Source organism: Camponotus floridanus, unplaced genomic scaffold, assembly GCF_003227725.1.
Source record: "Camponotus floridanus strain SB8 unplaced genomic scaffold, Cflo_v7.5 scaffold7, whole genome shotgun sequence".
Taxonomy (NCBI): domain Eukaryota; kingdom Metazoa; phylum Arthropoda; class Insecta; order Hymenoptera; family Formicidae; genus Camponotus; species Camponotus floridanus.
The window spans coordinates 3,932,398-3,954,874 of record NW_020229838.1 but is presented as its reverse complement, the minus strand read 5'-3'; the positions used below and the strand labels follow the sequence as shown (position 1 = coordinate 3,954,874).

The window sequence follows — 22,477 nt, the reverse complement described above, 5'->3', positions numbered from 1 at the left end:
TGTCGAAACCGACAATGATACAAGAAAACTGTCGACTTTATTTTCGACGGAGCTTTAAAAAAGCTCTCTTGCGAGCCATTACAATTTTGGCTCGCCGTCGACCACTTGTGGAAGGAAATTGCAGTAATTTCGCACTCTCTTGCAATTCGCTGAAATTTTTATGTCCATTAAAATGTGACCTTGATGGTATGAGTGCGATAAATCCGGGTAATTTTGCGACACGAAATGCGTGCGTCCAGTTCTCTAAGGTTTTTATATAAATTAACGGCTTACTGCTTTGTACAATATTTTAGGACATGTACTTCTTTACAAATTATTTACATTATAATTAGATTGACAGGATAATATGATAGCTAAATATGAAATAATTTCTTGAATTATAAATCCGATAAAAATAAAAAATGTAATAAAAGATTCTATTATTTATTTTTTGTTAATTCTCACAATATTTAATCCATACATATTGACAAGAAAGAGATTAGAAATAATTATAGAGATTCACCTTTTGCATGTAAATATATCATTATCGTAATATTTGTATTAAATCTGGTATAATATCCATTTTTTATTATGTATAATTGTGAAAATTATGCGATATATCTCTATTTATACATATACTCGAAATTGTAATTTCATTATCTAAATGGGATCAAAAATACAGCGGATAATTGTCGATTGTATTCAATATTCTCCGCGATTATTAACATCCACGTAAATATCAATGGACCAATACAGCGGTCACAAAATTCGTTATTAATATTCGATTTATATTAGATCTAAATTCCATCGTGTTCTTTATGCATTTTTAATTGTGTCGATTTTAATCATTGTCGGTTGTTCATAGGTGCATACATTTCCAATATCAAGTTTTGTTCATGTCAGAATTCGGTGTTAAATATTTATATAATTATAATAAACGTGCTCGCATTTACGTGATGAGAGAGAGAGAGAGAGAGAGAGAGAGAGAGAGAGAGAAAGAAGAAAATATTTTATACGATATAGCTACGATAATATTATATCTTCATATAAAAGTTTAATTTCAGTGCAATAATATAAGTATTATATAAGAATTTGTAATATTAAACTGGCTTATATAAGAATAGATTAAATATATTTCTCGAGCGTTTCAATTTTTATATATTATACGGGAGTTGACAATATTTTTAGCACAATGGTGAGATTTAAAATGCAATTACTTGCTACGTAATGTAATTACGTATATCTAGTAAACTACATTAACTTATATTCATTTTATTTTATTATATATAATTATAGACTAAAATTATTTCGAATTGGGTAACATTATGATTTCATCAAGTATTTCACAGAGGCATGTATTCCTCAGTCATGTAAAAAATTCTGGTATTACAATTCCCGCAGTTTTATGAAATTGGGTTCGGCTAATAGCAATTCCATGTTTCGCCCTATTTTCTCACTGCTTTGCCGGATATCTCTAAGTTTCGTATTCCAGTTAGTCGTTTGTGCCAAGGGGATTACACAAAGGACCTCATCCCCACTCAAAGGACGCAAGATGATCCAGTGAATATCGGGTGTTCGATAGCGATTGATCGCTTAGTGATTCGGCGTCTATTATTTCCGAGCTCGTTATTCGCATCCCAAGGACATGAGGTAAATCAAACGGCGTATATATCCGAATATCATCCGAGGAAACGAATAATTATCGAATAACTATAGACAAAATATTTATATGTATTCGAGGAAATAATAATAAATCAAAACGCGCACGAAAAAACAATGGTTTTTATTATAATTAATTAAAGACATTTATATAAAATTAAATATTTACTATATTTCTTTAAAAAATATTTTTCATTAAAGAAAAGAATGAAATTAAATAATTAAGTCTAAGAAATGTATACAGGGTGTCCCAGTTATCTTCCGTCATCTTTCAAAGACAGATTCCTGGGATCATTTGAAGACGATTTTTCCTCAGCGAAAATGTCAATGAAGGCCATCATTTTTTGTATGTTCCCGATTTTTGTCATCATATATCTTTGCAATTAAATCTTAAATTAAAACTCAACTAAAGTAAACTCTATTTAAAATTAATCGAAGAATGTGGTAATGTTAATATTTTATTTCTACAAAGCTTAGTTTAAGAAAAATCCCTTATTTCCAATCACTTATAATTCGAAAATTATTAGTGCCTCGACATTTTCGTTGAGGAAAGATCCCCGAAAGATGATCCCAGGAATCTGTTTTTGAAAGATGACGGAAGATAACTGGGACACCCTGTATGATAAAAAATTAACTTCTCTTTCTGCCCCTAAAATGTTTAACTTTTTTTCAATATCAGACATTCTTATGTAATATTGCAATTTGAGTAAGGAAGGATAAAGTAAAGTAAGAAATAATTCTGAAATTAAAAAGAATCGATAAAACTTATCTTGAAAAAGGAAAGAGAGAGTTTAAAATATTACCAGCGGAAATTAATTAACGGTTCAACGAGATAAAGAATTTCTTGCATCGTTCAAGAAGATTATTTCTTACAGAGGAAAAAAGATATAAGACGGATATGCGAAAGGGTGAAATAAAATGCCAGCTAAAATTTCATGATAATGCAAGCGATTATATAGCGTGGCATTGGATAGAAGCTTTGTTTCCTTTGTTTTGAATGTAATTTCATTGTCTTCGCGTGATTGTCGCGCGCATGGCTATAGGATTATGCTAATTGACAAATTAATTTTATAGAATTACTCGGTGACATTTATGTCGCCACGTATATATAGTGTAGAGCATGCCACAAGAAAATGACAACAACAGGCCAGCTGATGTAATGAAATGTCAGAAACCAACAATACCAGCGACATGGAACAATTCCCAATTGCAATTAAAGTTAGTCTGATTATCTCGTCTTGTTAACGAGTATAATGTCTTGTAATTTGACTTGCAACCACTATGGAAAAGCGTAAACTCTTAATTTATTCATCTTGGAATCTAATTATAGAGTTCAATATAAACCTTACTCGAAATGAGAGAGCAATGTTTACAAAAACCTTATTTTAAAATGCAACTGCAGCGAAAAATTTTGTTTATATATATATATACACATCATTTTTTATGAAAAAATATTTTAAAAGATATCAAACATATTCATTTTATTAAAAAATATCACAAATATGTCACAATATATTTATAGAGCTATTTATTTCATTTTTTATCCTTCTTCTAAAAGAAATTATTTTTTACAAAAATATCCTGCGTATTAAATCTTAGATAATATATTTTTTCATACATATGATGTGTACAATGACATATAACACAGCGTAAAGCAATATTAAAAAAATGAAAAAAATAATATTATTCAAGAGATTTCTTAAATATCGCTAATAAAGAGATGCTAACTCTCTCATTTGCATCGTCTATTGTCTTATTTATTTACCAAGATTGACTTAATAAAATGAAAAAATGTGTTAATCGCCAGAATACCTTCTCTGGAGAGGAATATGTAAATCTATGCCGCTGATCCGCGACATAGATACGACCTTTATAAATCTCTAGAAATTACAGTAAACGTTTTTCTACACCTTTCTTTTATCGTTGAGCTAAAAAAGAAGTTAGTTACACCGACACGGAGCGCAAAATAATTGCGCGTATTTTACACAGGCTCTTTCCCAGCAATCCTTTAATCTAATTTATCTTTATTATTAGCATATTTATATTATTTGAACATGCCATTAAATGCATAAATACAATATTAAAAGATTGTTCATTAAAAGATCGTTAATTGCAGATTACTATTGCGTCATGCCGTTTAATCCGGCTTCATTGCAAATTCAGCTAGATGACACAGAATTTCCATTTGGAATATGGATCACAGTTTGGATAATGTCCGGACCACTTCGTAAAGATCGCAAAATTCCCAGGCAACCGAAAGTATTTCAATAGCATAAAGGGACGGATTTTCTTGTGTATCGATACCGTTTCACTGGCAGGAGGGCTCCCCTTTCAACTCCTCGAATCTTATTTGAATTACTCTGTTAGAGTAGCTCGGTAACTTTTGCAAAGTGGCGTCATAAAAAATAACAAAAAAATAAAAAAAAAACATTAAACAATTCTCTGATTATTCATTTGTTGCAGTTTATTTACGTCGCAGCATTTTAATATAAATGCCCATTTACAAATATCGCGTTGCGATTATGACTCGAAATTTATCGATACTGGAAAATGGAAATGGCCGAAGAATATATTATCGATACGTAAATATTCTCCCGTGAATCTGATATTTCTGGCCGCTCATCGCGCATTTCTTACGATTGGTTTGACACTCGTACTCGAGCAATGAAAGATATATCTATCCCGCAGGAGATACATGGAAGACGCGGGGACATTTATATTTCTCTTAGAGATTGTGTTATCTTAAATGAAGGAGATACAAAGATGTGAGAGTATCACGTCGCGTTTTATTTCATTCTCAGCCGTTCGTTGTACTAGGATAAAGGAAATCCCGCGAATAAAGAAAGAATTTCCTCACTCGTTATATCGAACTTCTCGTACATGCGATCTCTTTGTTTCCATGAAGCCTGAATATAGCCCTCCCTCTCTTTCTTTTTCGAACAAATGTCGCGTAAATATTTCGTATTGCACGCAAAAATAATGTTAATCTTGAAACATTATTTTTCTCTTTCAAAAGAGCTTGATAATTTATTAACTACAAAAGATTTAAAAAATAATACAAATTAAAAATTTCAAAATTGTAGAAGATAAAAAAGGAGAAGTTCTGATTTTTTTAAGATAGCTTGAACAAATTTTAATATAACACCTCTCTATTTTTTTCTTTCTCTTAATAAACTTCTTCTTTAACTAAGTTTGTGTTAAAGTTTGTTTTCAACTATTTATAAAATTAATATTTCTTTTACTTTTTACGTCCTTAAAATGTTTAATTTGTCTCATTTTAAATTTAGTGTAAAGAATAAAATTAAATCTTCTTCCTTTCAATAAAATATAATATACTGCATATAATATAACAATATGCAAAGGGATATAAATATGAGAGAGATAATTATAAGGAATATAAGTATTTCTCGCTACAAAATTTCCACAATATTCATCAAAATATTAAGTCAGTTTTAAGAGAAGAAAATAAGAATGTAGGAAAAGAACTTCTCTAATATCTTGCTGGGAAATTGCTATAGTAAAATTGCATCAACTATAATCGCCACTTTATCTACTCCAAGGAAAGACTCGTATTAAATTGTAATAGTGCGAAAACTTTTACTTTACCTGAGATCGCGAAAGTTTGTGTCTGGTACGATTAGGGTGCACAATCTCGACGGGTGCTGCGCCCGGCGCGAGAAATCGAATCCGATTGCACTCGATGCCGAGGGGGTGTTGCAGCTGATGGGGTTGCTGATGGTGGTGCAAATGAGGGGGTTGCTGCTGCGAGGAATCACTCTCCAGATGATGCTCCCCCGTGTCCAACATGCTGCTGCTGAGTGCATCCAGCTGGGTCAGCGATCTCGAGCGCACCTGTAATAAACAAATGAAAAATCCTTGATTTCACCAAGAAAAAGTAGATGCAGAATAAACTCTCTTTCTCTCTTTAACTTTAAATTGAAAAAATGTGTGCTATAATTTTATATTTGATTCTAAGGAACTAATATTATTCAAAGCTCTTTAAAAGTGAATGTTTTTCTTGCGATATACTTGTCAAATCAGCCAATTTCAAATTAATACGAGTTATAATTATATTGAAATTTAACTAAAAAGAAAGAGGAAAAGACATTCTTCTCTCTCAAAATTACATCATTTTACGTAACAGTTAACATTTTTTTTTATAGACAGAATCGTGAACTTGTCGAAATTTTTTCTATCATTGCAGGAAAATACAAGCGATTTTCACATAACGCCATACTTCTCTTTCGCTCTATTATCTTTGTAATTACTGGTTTAGGTATCAAGTTGAACATTTTGGGATTGCGAATGCAAATAATACGTTAGCGAGTTAGCGAGAGCGCGCAAATGGCCTACGATAAAATAAATTTGTAGTCGCAATCAAATCGGTATGCGCGAGATGCGCGCATAACTGTCTGAGAGGAGCTCTCTAAGAGAAAGCATGACACATAACATGGCTGGTCCAATATTAACAAACTCGCGGCGCGGCGGCGCGAAAATACACGAGAGGCCGACTTCCTGGGAGATAAATCCCGGGTAAAACCTTGACGAAGCGGGTCACCGGACAATCGATTTATGCGCGGAATCGATCCCTCCCCAGTATGTTGACGAGGCCATTCGCTATCGCGATTTACTTGTTGTGCTCCTTTTTTCCCTTCTTAATTTCTTGCCACTATAAAAGGATTCTTCTCACTTCTTTCCCTCTGCTTCTCTCTCGTCAATAACGAAATACAAGAGATATAATTGGTTACAAGAGAGTTTATGTCATTTAGCATACAACGGTTTAACTTTGCTACGACGTTATGAAGAAAGACAGCGCGCGTTAATTTTGTAACGAGAAACTAAGTATCGTTGTCTAATATGATATTAAAGGGAAATACGCGCAAGAGTAGTTAAAATAAATTAAAAATTATATTAATTATAAATTAAATTACATTGCACAGTTTATAAATTACATTGTACAGGTTTTTAATTAATTGTTGATAATTAATTTTCATATTTTTTATTTATTTTCATATTTTTGATATTAAACTTCTTGAACAAAAAATAAATATTATAGATTTATAATATTTATTTTGAATTGCCGTTATTTTTAGTATTATATTATTTTTAATATTATATATTTCTCATTTTAAATAATTTCAAATAAATTTTCTCTGTAAAAGAGAATGTATTCACTCGTTTCACTTCGTAAAAGAGTAATATGAAATGTTTTCAGTCATATAAATGGTTCTTCAGAGAGCTCTTATAACTTTTACGGTCTTTCCAAAAAATAGTGCGAAACGCTACGCGAGTCTCATATGAGAATGCCTTTATAAATAAATTCGGAACGACACTCGATTATTTACGAGGCATCCTAAGAGACGCCACACCTGCACGATTTTTTTATTATTAAAGACAGAGAATATTTAATAATAAATTGTGTAGCGATAAACTTCCAAAACCAACTCACGTCATCTTGACCTATTCCTTAATAAAAGAACACAAAAACAATCACGAATAAATATCCTTAAATAATATTTTTCATTAATAAAATATCGGGGTCACATATACAATATCCGAAAAGAAACTTTTTTCCAAATTTTTAAATTTATTAGAAATAGTTGCCCGAGGCTTTGGAAAGATTAAATTGTATTAAAAAATATGTGCACTATATATTTCAGAAAAAATAATCATCAAATTATAAATCAGAATTACTCAAAATTTCTTGTAAGTCTTAATTTTTAAAATAACCATGATTTTCATTTTTTCGTAAGTGATAAAACAATTTCTTTCGATAGACCAAACTGCACTCTTTTCAAGCGTTCAGAATGAAACCAGAATATTTATCCCGTCGCCATTGTGTCGAATTCTCTTTAGCCATCAAAGAAGCTTCACAAGCATGATTATTCTAATTGATGGGAAGAAATTTATTCAAAATAATTTGCGCAATAAGAGAAATAAGCAGATGATGATTCGAGATTGTCGAGTATATCGTATCTCCTTTTCATCTTCATCTCTTGAGACAAAATCCAACATTAATTTGAAATGTAGTAGTTTGTTTCACTTTTATTTTTTTATTATAGAAAATATATATAATTTCTCGATATTAATAATTTCTATCTTTCTCTCTCGCTTTTTTGATTTTCCTGACATGTTCCGAAAGTGAACAAGAACGACAATTTATTTGTAAAAAAAAGGAAAAAGAGGAAAAGAGCTTAAAGAGAGGGAAAAGGCTGAATCACAGAATTTGAGAGAAAACTCAATTACGCCCTCGACCAACAGTATTGAGGACAACGATACTTTCTCGTCGCTGGTAGATACTTTGATGTACATACTTCCGTCGCGTTGTTTACCCATCGTATATACGTGCCGATAACCGATCCTTGTGTGTCTTTGATCGTTCGATCTTATTCCACCCTCGCTTCGTAAAAATAATTCGTAAGATCGTCATCATGACATCGTGATAACAGATAAAAAACGAAGCGAGATGAAAATCGTCTATGTCAAAGAAAGCTCAAATAACCGCACCGTTCTGATCATATTGGAAAATATTGAAAATATTTTTTCAGCTCAGTCCTATAGGACTTTCTCGCCCAGCTTCTTATGCTTCTCTATCCCCTCCCTATCAAGGATATCACGTTTGTAAAATATATAATATATTGTATCTCGAAAACATGTTCATGCATACAAATAAGATGTTTTGTATTGCTTTTTTCGCATTTAAGAACTCTTCCTTTATAAAAAAAAATTAAAATTGAATAAAAAAAATTATAGAAAAATTATATGAATGTGAATAAAAAGTAACGAGTAAAAAATTGAGAAAAAAATCTTTCTAAACATGAGTATAAATATAAATAGAAAAGATAGCACAAGGGAGGAATATAAAATATACTTATTTTTAATAAGTTTCGCGAAAATATTTAAAAAATCTAATTACCTATATCATTTCTTTAATTCTTAACATAAAAAATTTTCTCCGGAAAAAATCGTTAAAACTTACTTATTAATAGATTATTTAAGAAGAAAAAAAAACACAGCAAATTCTAATGATTATAATAAAGACATCTAAAATGTTTGAAAATTAAACATGGCTTTAATTGTACATACATTAATAAAATCTTCTGTATTATTTACATAATGTCCCCATTTTATTACTGCCACATCTTGAATAATCGATCATGAACAAAATAACATAAAAGAGGACAATTTAAATTAATTTATTCAACTCAAGATTTCCGAGAAAAAATCATTTCGATGTGTTTGATTTAAATAAATTTGCCGTATTTTTTACGCTTTATTTCACGCACTATTTTTCGTTTTATTGAGATACTTTGTCCAATTTTTCGTGAGTTTCTGGAAATATTACGATTATCCCTGTCGCGGCCACACGATTTTACGCGCTCTCCAACATTTTATAGATTTATCGTGACGTTCAAGACATCGAAGGCGAACGATATATCTGCGATTTCAGATTTTATAGTATCTTACGGAATTTTTCCACACGAGAAAACCGTAATATATTATTTTACGAAGCGGTATCGTATGTGCAGAACGTGTATTAAATCACTCTTCGTATATAATGCTACTTTTCACCGATATCAACTCTTTCCATTTAGATTTCGCCTCGTATCGAGAGTCTTGCAGGATTTCCGATTTAAATCTGCGACACGCATCGATCTTTATTTTATTCTACATTACGATGATATTCTATATATTTTGTATAATGTATTTTTGAGACGTATTCGTAAGAATATATTCTTCGCAAAGATGTGGATATTGTTTCGTGATTTGCTTTGAGACTTGAGGAATTGAATGTCAGATCAAAACATTTCTCTGCGTAAAATAATGGTATTTCTGATATCTTTGTGGATTTCTTCTTTATCGCATTTGATTCGTATTGATTTCTCTCTTTTCTCTTGTATTTTCGAAAATTCATAATAAACATATGATAAACTATTTTTATTTCCCAAAACTTCCCATAATTATTCAATATTGTTTGCTTAAGACATATATTTCCACTTTATCATAAAATATCCATGCTCACTTCTATTCGTCTTATCAATCTGTCAAGTCCTAGATTCTCGCCCTGAATTCCCGTGTCAATTACAAATGTATGATTTTACAATGAGGATATCTTGCTACAGATCGAAGCTCGTATTATTCCATTGGTTGGCGCACGATCGGAATTTTCATTAATTATCCCTCCCGTTAATCAATCTATGTCAAGTTTTGGCTGCTACATAAACAATAATTTCGTAAGGTCGCAGCTGTGCCGCATATTAAAGTCGAAATCGCTGATTCATTGCGATTCGATGGGCAATTAGTTATCCGGAAACTCGAATGCGAGTTTCCATTGGTTAGTATAGCGAGAATACTTTGGAGATGCAATGCGTCTCGCAGTTTTCGAATCGTAAAACACTTCGAGTTTAAAAGGGTATGAGCAAACAAAGCTTTCTGTGCGTGTCGATAGTGAAAGAAGAATATTGATCTTTTTCATAACAATAACTATTTGTGCAATTAATCTTTTGATACACGTGTTTAATAAATTGAAATTTTTTCGAAATACAGGAAGCACCTGCCCGGAATAAAAATAAATATGAGAAAGATAATAAATTGTACCCGTGTAACACTTCGTACTCCAATATGCATGCGACTTTCGGAGAATATAAATTTTACGAGATACTGTTATTTATATGCACGCGATATATAGTCATTTCTAATTCCTCTTTACAGGATACTTTAAAAATACGTATTCCCAAAATATCATCGTTTATAATAAAAATATCCATTTCAGATTACGATAGCGTGATACCAATAGTCGTACAGCACATTTTTTTTCACGAATCCTTCTTCCCACATGCCTGTTAAAATGCAAATGTGTTAAAATGCAAGTTTCGCTCGCGAGGACGGCTTGTAAAGTTTGCTTTTAATATCTGAAAATATCGTCAATAATGATCCCCGATATTAGTCGTAAAATGAGTGTATAACCCGGCAAACGTTAACCCAGAAAATAGCGTATTTAATGGAGTGGCTGAGAATGCCCTGCGGTTAAATGTGGTGTGTAAGTTTAATATTGCGACTGTACGGCGCGCATCTCGCTACCCGGGACACCTTGAAGAGTCGGCGATAAAGTCGCCTTTTGTCACGTCATATTTTTTTTTTTTTGTCACGTTACGAGGTTTTGTATCGCTCTCATCTCTCGACGCATTCTCCTTCCAGCCGCTGTATTCCGAAGATTATACGGATTTGCAGATTGTCACGATGATGAAGAGACAACGCAATTTTCACCGATCTCTCGTCTATAAACATGACAGATGTTAAATTGAATCTTCACCCTCACGCGCAGAAAAATCTGCGAAATCGTTTTGTCACTTTGATAAGTGGTCTATGATGAGAAATAATTCAACATATTTGATGTGATAAATTTGACACCAGAACGCTTTATACGAAAATAATAAAAATTAAATATTAATAGTATTTCCCTTAAATATTATATTATTATATCTCAATATTTTTATAATTATAAATGTTTAATATTATAATTCTCTCAAACAATTATATGAGTTTTGTATCTGATTATATAATGATGGAAATTTTTTTAGGATTATCAAACGTAAGAAAGAAAGAAAAATATTGAAATTTTTCATTAACTTTGAATATTCTGTAGGAATCTAACACATTTCTCTCAATATCTTTAAATTTAAAATTATAAAATATAAAGTTATTCAGAGATAGAAAATAAATAACTTTATTAAATATCGGAAAAGTAGAAAAAGTACTTAATAAATTTCTGTCAAAGTCATTTATCCACTAGATTGAAAAACTAATTTTCTGACTCAAAGTTGCTATTATCGTTCGTTTTTTATCTTTGCCGATTAATCTTTAATCTCTTCAATATTACTTGAATTTTGTAATTTAAGAAAGAGAGAGATGAAACATGTTATTCAGTTAAAGAAGTTGAGTAAATGCAAGAGTAACGCTAGGTGAAAGATCAGAAAAAGTTCCAGCTAGAAATTTGTCGATAGTGATGTTGCACCAGTAGAGTCGTCAGGTTTGGAACGAAGGTCGTAATTAAAGTAGAGCAAATGAGGCCGGCGGCGACGGCTAATTGGATCAGGTGAGACGAGAACGACGAGATTTCGCGCTCGCGTAAATTCAATTATGAGTGGCATCCGCGATCTCAGAGATTAGATTGACGAATTTGGATTCATCGGTAACCATCGATTATATGCGTAATCTGCAGATATTGCAGTTTCATATGAGAGATGTTGTATAAAACGTTGCGATTGAAATTGTCCGACAGAAATGTTTCATAATTATTATGGGAGAGGTATTTCAGATTTACATCTAGAGTGTTCAGTGGAGTCAGAACGCTATTAAGAAGTCGATGTAACTTTTTGAACTTCAAGATGAGATATCTTAGCACAACTACGTCCCAAATTAAAATTCTTTTCGAGAGTAACGTCTGCTTCGAATTAAAAGTTTCGTTATTTGCTCCCATGAACCGCGATTGGTGAAAAAAATCTTTCTCTATATATCTTCTCGGTAACTTGTGATATAATTTATCATTTGTCAAAGAGCGGCATATTCCAAAATGACATGCATTATTTCCGTCTTCAAAATATAAACACTCTGTATATTTCATCCTATTAGAACTATTTTGTCTAAATTGTGAAATTTATTTTACGAAACGCTCTTTTGCGTCGTTATATTTGTTATCGCTTTAATTGACATATAAATTACATTTTCAGAGAGCACAATAATATGTAAGAAAATCCCCGAAAGTAAAGTCAGACTGAAATTTTCGCACTTCCTCGTCATTAATTAATTCACTTTTAATGTGCAGACTTTTATGGTGCAACATATATATATATATATATATATATATATATATATATATATATAGAGAGAGAGAGAGAGAGAGAGAGAGAGAGAGAAAACTTTGTTCGCTTCCTTAAACTCATTCGCACGTTGAAATTGACTATTAACGGCAATTCGCCTGTTATTGTCATTCTTCCTCGTAACTTCCGTTCTCCCTTTCTCTCGTTCCGGTGCTCTTTTCATTTTCTCTCACTTCTCGATGCTTTCATTTTCGCTTCAAGTTTTTTGCGACTCTTGCTTTAGCATATGACACAAGATCATTATATACGTATAAGGTACTTAAGCACCGTCGTAGATAGAATTATGCTCCTGTTCGCGAGTAGAAATTAATCAAATTTTGAAATAGAGCACTCGCAACTTAATTACTTGAACCACTCTAATCGCATAACATGTGCGTAAAGATATTGGATGAGATTGTTAATAAAATAAAAATTTAAGCTGATCAAATATTTTTTACAGTATTTTGAGCGTAAATGCTATAACAAATTGTTGCGAATAAAACGGCGAATCGCAGCATTGAATGCTAAAATATTATGATTATCACAATTATCATTATTATTAATTATCATTATTATCATATAATCGATTGACAGTTGGAAAATTATGCGAATGTAGCGAATAACATGAGAGAGTTGCGGTTTGATGAATTATCGGGCACATACATGCGCATCGAAATGATAGTAGAAATCGGCTTATGCATGAGCCATTAAACATCTCAGGGATTATCAAACAGTGTAATAATATATCCAATCGAAGTATTAACGGCGCGCGATGGTCAGACGAAGCGATTCTGATCGGTCGGAGCATGTAAGTGATTTTACTGCGCCACAAACACTGACGAGCACAACAAGAACTTTCGGTTTCCCAGACGAGAAAGAAACGTTTCGCCGACTGGAGCAAAATAATTGCGTACCTAGCTTTCAATTACTCTCGAGTTTTATCGTCGCTTAAACGCTCCATAAACGCAGCCGTTTGTTCACCGACGAACGTAGAAAAAGTCTGATTTCTGCAAGCTAGCAGCTTTTTATTAATTTAGCGAAAAGACGTCGCTAAAGAAAGTCACCTGTGATTTGTTGCGCATGAAGACACAAAGGAGTACAAAATATTTTGGATACGTGTTACTTCGAGAGGAAGCTAACCACCTGACAATATTCTTCTAGTATTTAACAGATAGTTGCTTTGGAATTTTCAAGTTTTATTTAGATTTTATTTAGATTATTCAGCCTTATACTAATATCTAAATAGTGATAGGAAACGGAGTAATTACCATCGAAAGACTGCCATTATATTTCTAATTTTTCTCATCACTTTTCGCTATTTAATTTTCAATTTAACAAGTAACAATAGTTTTTTAATTAATGATAAAAACTTTGCGTTATTTACACGTCGATATTATTCCTTTTATATTATATATTAATTATTATTTATACTGCTATTTAATTATTATCTTGCAATTGACGTATATCGACAAAATGAAATGATATATATATATTATAAGCCAGAGTAATTTTCGGTACGTCATTTTATGACAATCGTTTTTGTAAATTATAACAATATCTTGTAATCAAAGACATTTGGTAGCGCTTAATAAACGTCGTCAAAAGTTTAACACATGAGGAATATTCTCTTCAGATCCTCCGCAAAAGCGAACTTTAGAAAATTTCATCAAAAGTTATACACATATAAATGCATTCTGCTTCGAATTTATAGCAGGTTTCTCTCTCTCTCTCTCTCTCTCTCTCTCTCTCTCTCTCTCTCTCTCTTTTATAGAAACATAATTTGCTAAAAATTTGAAACCGAAAGTGTATATACATTAAAATATTAAATACAATATATATATTAAATATTAACTACGCTGACAATTAAACTTGAAATTTTTAGAAATCTGAAGTAAAGTCTCTATATTTTTTCTGCATCACATATTAGAATAATCTCATTTAATATCCGCCAGAAAGTTGATGTCTTTTTCTGATTTAAATTCAAATAAAAAAAGTTCAATGTTATCTAGGACTATAGTAAACTCGATGAGATTTGTTCGACAAACTATCATTTGCGGTGAGTTCGGGAACAGTCAGCATGTTTGCAAGAGACGACAGAAAATAAATTGCGTCGCAATATTCTCCTCGCTTTTTCTGCAAAACTTGATGATATGTCCCTGAACTTTACTAAAATTTCATTGTTCAACTTCAAATGCGCATTTTGACGTGCCTCGATCGAAAATACTTATTGAAAGATTTAATGAGCGTCATCGAAAGTTCAACACGTACGATCACCGTGTAACGAGCAAAAGTAAAAGAGTAAAGCATCCGCAAAAAAATTATTGAACGAAGAACGTTTAATTTGAATTTAAAATAAAATTCAGCTCGAGTAGATTTAAATTGCCAAGTCATTCTTTAATAAAATTTATAAAATTTTTTCTGCTAGCTATTTACATAAATTATATACATAATATTATCAAGAATTTTATTAAACACACCTTATTTCTTTTATTCTTTTTTGCTCTCTCTAGTAAATTATATTTTTTACAAATCTTATTTTAAAATTCCTAAGATTCGAACGAGATTTCTATTAAGTAACTGAGTGATTTAATAAATTGCAGTTAAAAGCTAATATTAGTTTAATAGACATTTGTTAAAATATTAATTTTCTGAAATCTGATAATATAAATTTTATAAAATAACCGATTTTTTAAAATTTAGGGAATATTTCATTGAAAAATGTATCGAAATAAACTATTAAAAAATGCAAGATTACATTTCATAACGAAGAGAAAATGCGACACAAAAATGCTTTAATAATGAAAGCTTTAGTAGTTGCTAAAACACGGAAATTACATTGTGCCCTGTTTTAGTAGCAAAAACTAGGACAATGATCGTGTAGCGATATGTTGAATGAAACTAAAATTATGCTGCTTTATACGCCTGCAGATGTGATAAATGGTTACTATATCTACGATCTAACAACTGCATGTTAGTTGAACAGCAATTAAATCTATGATTAATGAGTATAGCAGTAACTTCGACTTGCGAAAAATAATTGCTAAGCATTTGATCAGTTGCTATTGCACACACATAAATGCAGAATCTAACTGATATATATAGTGAGATAAAACAATTAAAGGGATTCATCTCAAAAGATGAAATAAAACTTTTGCATTCTATTAAATATAATGAATATTTACTACATTTTTATATTTATATTTTGAAAAAATAAAAGTTAATATAAATCCATATGTTTTTATCATATGTATTTATCTGAAACAAGGGAAAACTTTTATTTATAATCTGTTTCTTCACATAGTTGCTGTGTAATAACCGATAAATATTTCATAACATTCATTGTTGGTGATTAGGGTATGGTCTCTGGCGACTATATATATGTAATTGCTAATTTATCATACTTAACGGATACATTACCCAAAGTTTGGTGGTTATTCCTCGTAAAGTTTCCCATAAATGAGCTTATAGTGTTATATCAATTTTACCAAAATTCGAAATTCAACAAACTATTTATTCAAATTACTTATTCAATTTATTCAAATTACTTATTCAAATTACTTATTACTTGATACTTATTAAAAAAAAATTTTGACAACGTTAAGCTTTTTATTTTGAGACATAATATTCGTATATTTCTCTTAACTTTTAAAACATTAACACAAATTTAATTTAGTTAATAAATATATAGTTATAATTTAACTAATAAATTATTTGACAAAATTAAACTAAATATATGTGTATATCTGAGAAAGAGAGAGAGAGAGAGAGAAAGATGTAAATATACCTATATGTAAATTTGCTTATTTGAGTTAGTGTAATTAATAAAGAATTAATATTTAAGATGAATATTAACAAAAATACTAAAATATCTAGTGAAATTGATAGTTTATATTTTCTATTATATTACAAAATACACACATGAAACTAATTCAATGTAATGAATACTAGTTTGAAATTTAAAACATTTGTTAAATTATTAATCTAAAAAATATGAGCCTACATTAATATAATATTTCAGATATGTTATTAAGTTTGACTTGATCAACGACAGATAATTATAATTTAAATAGCAAATAAAAAATGAGAAATAAATAATTTTTTGTGTCGACGTAATATTATATCTATTATGTTTTTTTAATTTTCACTTATCAAGAATTTCTTCATCCATGTGTTGCATTTATTTCCAGAATATAAAGGGATGACTGAAACATTTTCGCGAAAATTCTGCTTTCTGCTTGTCGTGGCACTTGATAATTCACTTAACAAAGTCTTTAAACATTTATCTTCGTGCAATTGTTACAAAGATGCACAGAAGGCAGAAAAAGCAACGGAACGGCTACATTCGCGTGTCACGATTTTACTCCAACTATTTAACAAGCTTGCCAAATATGCCGTCACGTTGCAAATGCATTCATACCGTGTAGCAAGCTGAATAATACTATGTAAAACTTTAGTTTGATCGCGAATACGGACCTTCGATCTTCTCTCTTGCTCCAACTTATCCGCTTGAATTCGCCGGAACATCCGTATAATGAAGCAAGCGGAGAAACGTGCGGTTGGCAATTGCAAGAAATCCCGTGAGATGAATATAATTCCATCTTTACTATATACACCGACGATGTTACAGTAAGAACAATGTCGAAAAAAAAAAAAAATTATTACAAAGTTAAGCAGGATTATCGTACGAATGCTATGATCACATATGCTAACAATAGGAGTATCATATAATGATATAATTTTATTTGAAATGGTTGTTAGTGAAACAAATATTTTTGTTTATTAATGTAGACATACGTATAAACTTTGAATAAATTATAATTTTTTCTTCATATGGAGATGTTTTTGCTACTCTGAGAGATTGTAATTTATTCAATGAAAACATATTTTTGTTTAGAGAGAAGATACGCGAGAAAAAATGTGAGAGACTTTAGTATATTTATTACTATGTTTGAAAGAGTATCTCTCTGTGAAAAAGCTAATTCCCTTTAATAAACTTTAGTAAAATTTGATTTAATAAATTAATAAATAAAAAAAAATAAACCTAATGGTTATTCAACCAATAGGATTTTTCTAGGATCTATTAGAGATAGTTACAACTCCGTAATAATATATATCGTTACATGTACATAGATCGTAAGTTACTGCTTTCTTGGTCAGCATTATATGTAATTGAATATAAATTACAAAGCACCTAAAATTGTGATGCACCTTGTAAATTGATCCAGGTTTGTAATTTTATGAGATATAATACTCTTCGGTAAATGTATCAGGTATTTCGCGACGCAAGCACTTTGATTTTAAAATTAATGCTTTCGGGTCTCAACATGTGCTCTTCAGATCCATAAATTTTATTCCTCTGGTACGCCCGTTTTATCTTGTCAGCTTTATAAATATTTTCATAATTAAAATAAAACAATTTTTTTTTATATAAAATCATTTTTAAGTAAATGTCTACTTTTTCATTGACGTATAACTTTTATATATGTATGACTTTTGATTGCGTCAGCAAAAATGTTATTAAAAGATATATGCGTGAGACGCTAATAAATTTAAAAATATAATAAACTCGTATATGAAATATACGATTTATAGATGTTTTATATCTCTCTTTATATGTCGTTATTAATGTGTACGCAGACAGAGCCATTGTTCGATAATAATGGACCACGATTAGAACATTAACTGCTCCGAACTCCCCGTCCACCTATAAACTAGTTCATATCATCCAAGACTGTCCGATGCTTCAGTAAACCACAATAGACAAACCTACTCACATGCTAAATTTTCAAACTCGATAGCCAAAGCTATTGAAATGTTTGCAGAAAATTTTAAATAACTTTTTGGAATATCGATGGATTTATATATATATATATATATATATATATATATATATATATATATATGACTAACAGAAATAATCTCTTATTATTTAGTTTGCAATTATACTCTCTGCAATGTATGTATTTTTTATACTCCATTACAGTTTCAATAATAAATAACATAAATCGAAACGTAATCAAATACGATTATTTAATTCGTTTCGAAGCGATAAAATAAATGACAAATTTTTACCAAATCAAATATTATCGCGTTATTGTCCTCGGCTCTAATGGTCCTTTGACATTTTAGCATGATTTGCATCTGACATTATAAACATTCTTGATTCATATCGAGAAATGTCCAGAGTACTTTCATATGTCACACGTCGGTGTTTCCGTTTAAACGTCTGTTTCTCCAGTATTGGACGAGAACGTTAAGCCAACGGTATAACAATATCGAGCTTCATCTAGCGCATAGTCTTCACGAGCGGGAATGTAATTTCAAGGTTCTCCGGTGCCAGCTGTACTAAATCTAGAGAAATCGGGCACATTGCAAAATGCCTCGACCGCAGTGGTTTATGTTTTACGACTACAGACTACCGAGTGAAAATACACGCAACTTGAATCAAATTAGTTTGTCCCGCGCTTGCTAGTAAATTTTAAAATAAAGACAAGACGGAATTTTTTCGTCGATGAAAATGAACTATCGTGCATATTTCGTTGATGAAAATGTGAAAAACTATCGTACACGTAAAGGACATGTTAAGGAGAATTTAATAAAATTTAATAAAATTTTTTTTCTTAATTAAGATAGCGTAGTGATTTTAATAGTCAAAATTAAATATCTCGGTAAATGCAGTTTAAAAAAATTAAGAAGCAAAGCTAATTATAGTTTAATTTTAATTAATAATTAATGAGAAGAGTTGAGCGTAAACTTTACTAAATTTTAATCCACTTAATATCTTTGAGTTATTTTTGTTTTTATTTTCTACGTCATATCTAAGAAAATCATCCTATATTAGGGGGACGCTTTATCTTATTCTCTGAAATATTTATTTGTAGGTGCACAACGACACTCGCGACCTATGTTTTATGAAAAGTTAAACCGATGCGACGCGACAGGAAAGCAAAACTATTGCATAAGTGGAGCTTAACGCAAGTATAGCTCGAGGCTTTATTCCGTCAACGCCTTATCGAGAGCACAAATACGTCCAAAGAGAAGGTATGCAACTACGAAACTTGTTAACTCTGTTAGATAGGACCCGATTTAATCTCATAATCGGAAAATTGTATATCAAAACGCAAACTGGCGCTTCATTAAGTTGTTCGTCATATCTCCAAACGTGATCGTAATTACTCTGAGAAACTAATTAGCGCGCCATCGCGATTTGTCATCGTTTATTGCCTCGAATGTGCTATAACTACTTTAAACGTGCAATAGGAAATTTGAATCACGAAGCGTTCTAGAATGCGCAGTCGCATAGCGTCTCGTAAACTAAGCGATGTTATTTATGTATAAGAATCATTTTTTAATGTTTCACTTTGTAAAATTGACGAAAAAGCATTTTTAGAGCTATAAATTTGTTTCTTTTAATCTCTCGATATTTCCACGTACATTTATAGTACATTTATAGGTTTAAAAAGAAAAAAAGATTGTACTTTTTTTTTGCACGTGGATAGATAACATGCGATGATAATAATTTCAACTCCCCAGGAAGATAAAATTTGGCTCAAATAGATCGGAAATGGTCGAACCTTTAAGCCGATATATTTCTCGAAATTGAGAAGCACTGTTAAAGTCGATAAGATTCGATGGAGAGGCAAGGTCTCGGTGCGGAAAAGTAGAAAACCACCTCCGGGTGGTTTAAGCCTAGCTGGGCTAGCTGGCATCGCGCCAAAGATTATCCGCTGCCATCGTTCGCTTTCGAGACTTCATAACCGAGGTGAGTGAAATCGCAGATATATACACCGACGTGCCATCAGAACCCTTTCGATTTACGTCTTACTCTCTTTTTTTCTCTCTCTCTCTCTCTCTCTCGTTTACTTACACCCGCTATATTTCCGACCACCCATCAATCTCTCGTAAAATATCATCTCTTCCCTTCTGTCAGGCAAGATGGCCACTTGATGGCCGATATATCCTCCCCCTTACCTCTCTTCCCCCATTGTACTTCTCTTGCAGTTTCATATTACAACTAAGCCACCGGAATTTTCATTATCGTTTCATAACCTTTGGTGCACAATAAAGTTATATATTTATTATTAAAATACGATGATTTATTTTATAGCTTTATTCGCGCGTTTCACGCTAGCGATTATTTCGATTTTCGAGTAATATTATACCCTGCTATTTATTTTTAGGAAATTATACTTTGCGTGACACGCTTATCTCTCCGAGATGATGGATTAAAAAACTAATAAAATTATAAAAAAATATCCTACAAAATAAAGAATATTTTTTCAGATTTTTCCTACGGTTTTTATATTAATGTGTTTAATAAGCATTATTCACGATTTAAACGTATGCGCATGGTCGAAGAAATGATTTATCTCTTTTTCCCCTATTTTTCTTTTACATTATCCTGTAGAAAATGAGACGGTCACTCGATATCACAGATATATCACCATTTTCGATGACATTTTGAGATCTTTTTACAAGATGTGATATGCAGGAAAAAGACAACTTTTTATATCGTAAGATATTCATTTCATTACCTTAGCAAACTGAAACGCGCATATTAATATTAGCATAGCGATATAATTTTTTACATCATTTAAAAAGTGAATAATGCTGGTAACAATCTCATGTGACTTTACATCTCGCATGCCATCTCATGCTACATAGATTAAAGCGATGATAATAATTTTTTGTAAAACGTTTGACATTCTAGAATACTCTTAGTAAATATTGCGTGCCTTTAAATTTATCGTTATCCCACTTCTTCAGGTTTTATTTCCGGAATCGTACATTAGATTTGTTTCACATCGTAAATTTTGATCGCGATTAAATATACAAGGCGCAAGTAATTCAACACATGATAAAAGAATACATTTCTGCCCATGGGGATCCAATTCTCTCTTATGTAAAAGCACACAAAAAGCAAACCGAAACGCATTGAATTTGTCCCATGCATGTTATCACGTGATAGTTGTTCGATCTAACACTTCCAAATCTGGGTCAGCAAGATATCTTTGACCTGCAATGTCACTGTCACTAGCGTTCAAAAAAGCGCTCGATTATAAAACAAAGAAAAAAAAATAAATATCGTTTGAAAAAAGTTTATTCGGGATTAAAAAATTAAAGTTTATACGTTTAAATTTTCAGATTGATTGAAAAAATTTATTTGTAAAATTCAAATTTAACGGATTAATAATAATTGCATTATCAAAATTTTATTGTAATAGTTGACGATTAAAAACAATATGCGAATACAATTGCTCTGGGTTATCTCTTGGAAAAATAACGACTTTTACGAAGATGCAATGCAATGTTTGATTTTCAAAAGAGATTCTTGTTAAAGTAAGTGAAATAGTAACGTAACAAGCACAGAGATATGTACAAAATTTTTTGTACAAGGCATCCTTGTATTTTCTGTATCGGGATCGACTATACAAATCATTCGATGTACCAACATCGTTGTATAAACAACGATACGCATGTTGTTTTATTTCGAAAAGAAAAGTTTTGTATTTTATCTCTAAAGAAAATATCGCATAAATTCGCTATAAAATCAAAAACAATACACTAGACGAATATATTGTCCGCGTAATCGGTAATTTATCATTTTTGCTTAATGTAATTTCTCTCAAGTTTACTACAAAAATACTACAAAAATATTGTGAAAATTTCGGAATTATTTTCTCGTGGAAAGAGAGAGTATCATAATCGATATCTAATAAATAATCGGTATCTCCAATATTACAAATGTTAACAAATGTTGCTCATATGGATGAGAATGATCGCGTTAATTATCTTTAATCCCTACTTATGCGATAATACGATCGCGCGCAAATATCCTCGCAGTTATGGCATAGTTGAAGAGCGGGTCATCGGATACAGCTGCTACATCGGACGAAAGGTCGAACAGCGGTGCGAACGATGCGATAATCGATTAGTCGGCGAGTTATATCGCGCGTACCGCGACTGAATCTGTCCGCACC

General features: G+C 31.3%; 1 protein-coding gene across 11 annotated transcripts in view; it reads right to left on the bottom strand.

Annotated features, from left to right (window-relative positions):
- Nucleotides 1–22,477, bottom strand: part of LOC105251703 (pleckstrin homology domain-containing family G member 5) — a 116,182-nt gene that overhangs the window by 23,342 nt on the left and 70,363 nt on the right. For all 11 annotated transcript variants that reach the window (XM_025413630.1, XM_025413627.1, XM_025413626.1 and 8 more), the window contains one exon: nucleotides 5,245–5,490. In XM_025413630.1, coding sequence (XP_025269415.1) covers nucleotides 5,245–5,490 — 246 coding nt within the window. The remainder of the gene's footprint in view (nucleotides 1–5,244; nucleotides 5,491–22,477) is intronic.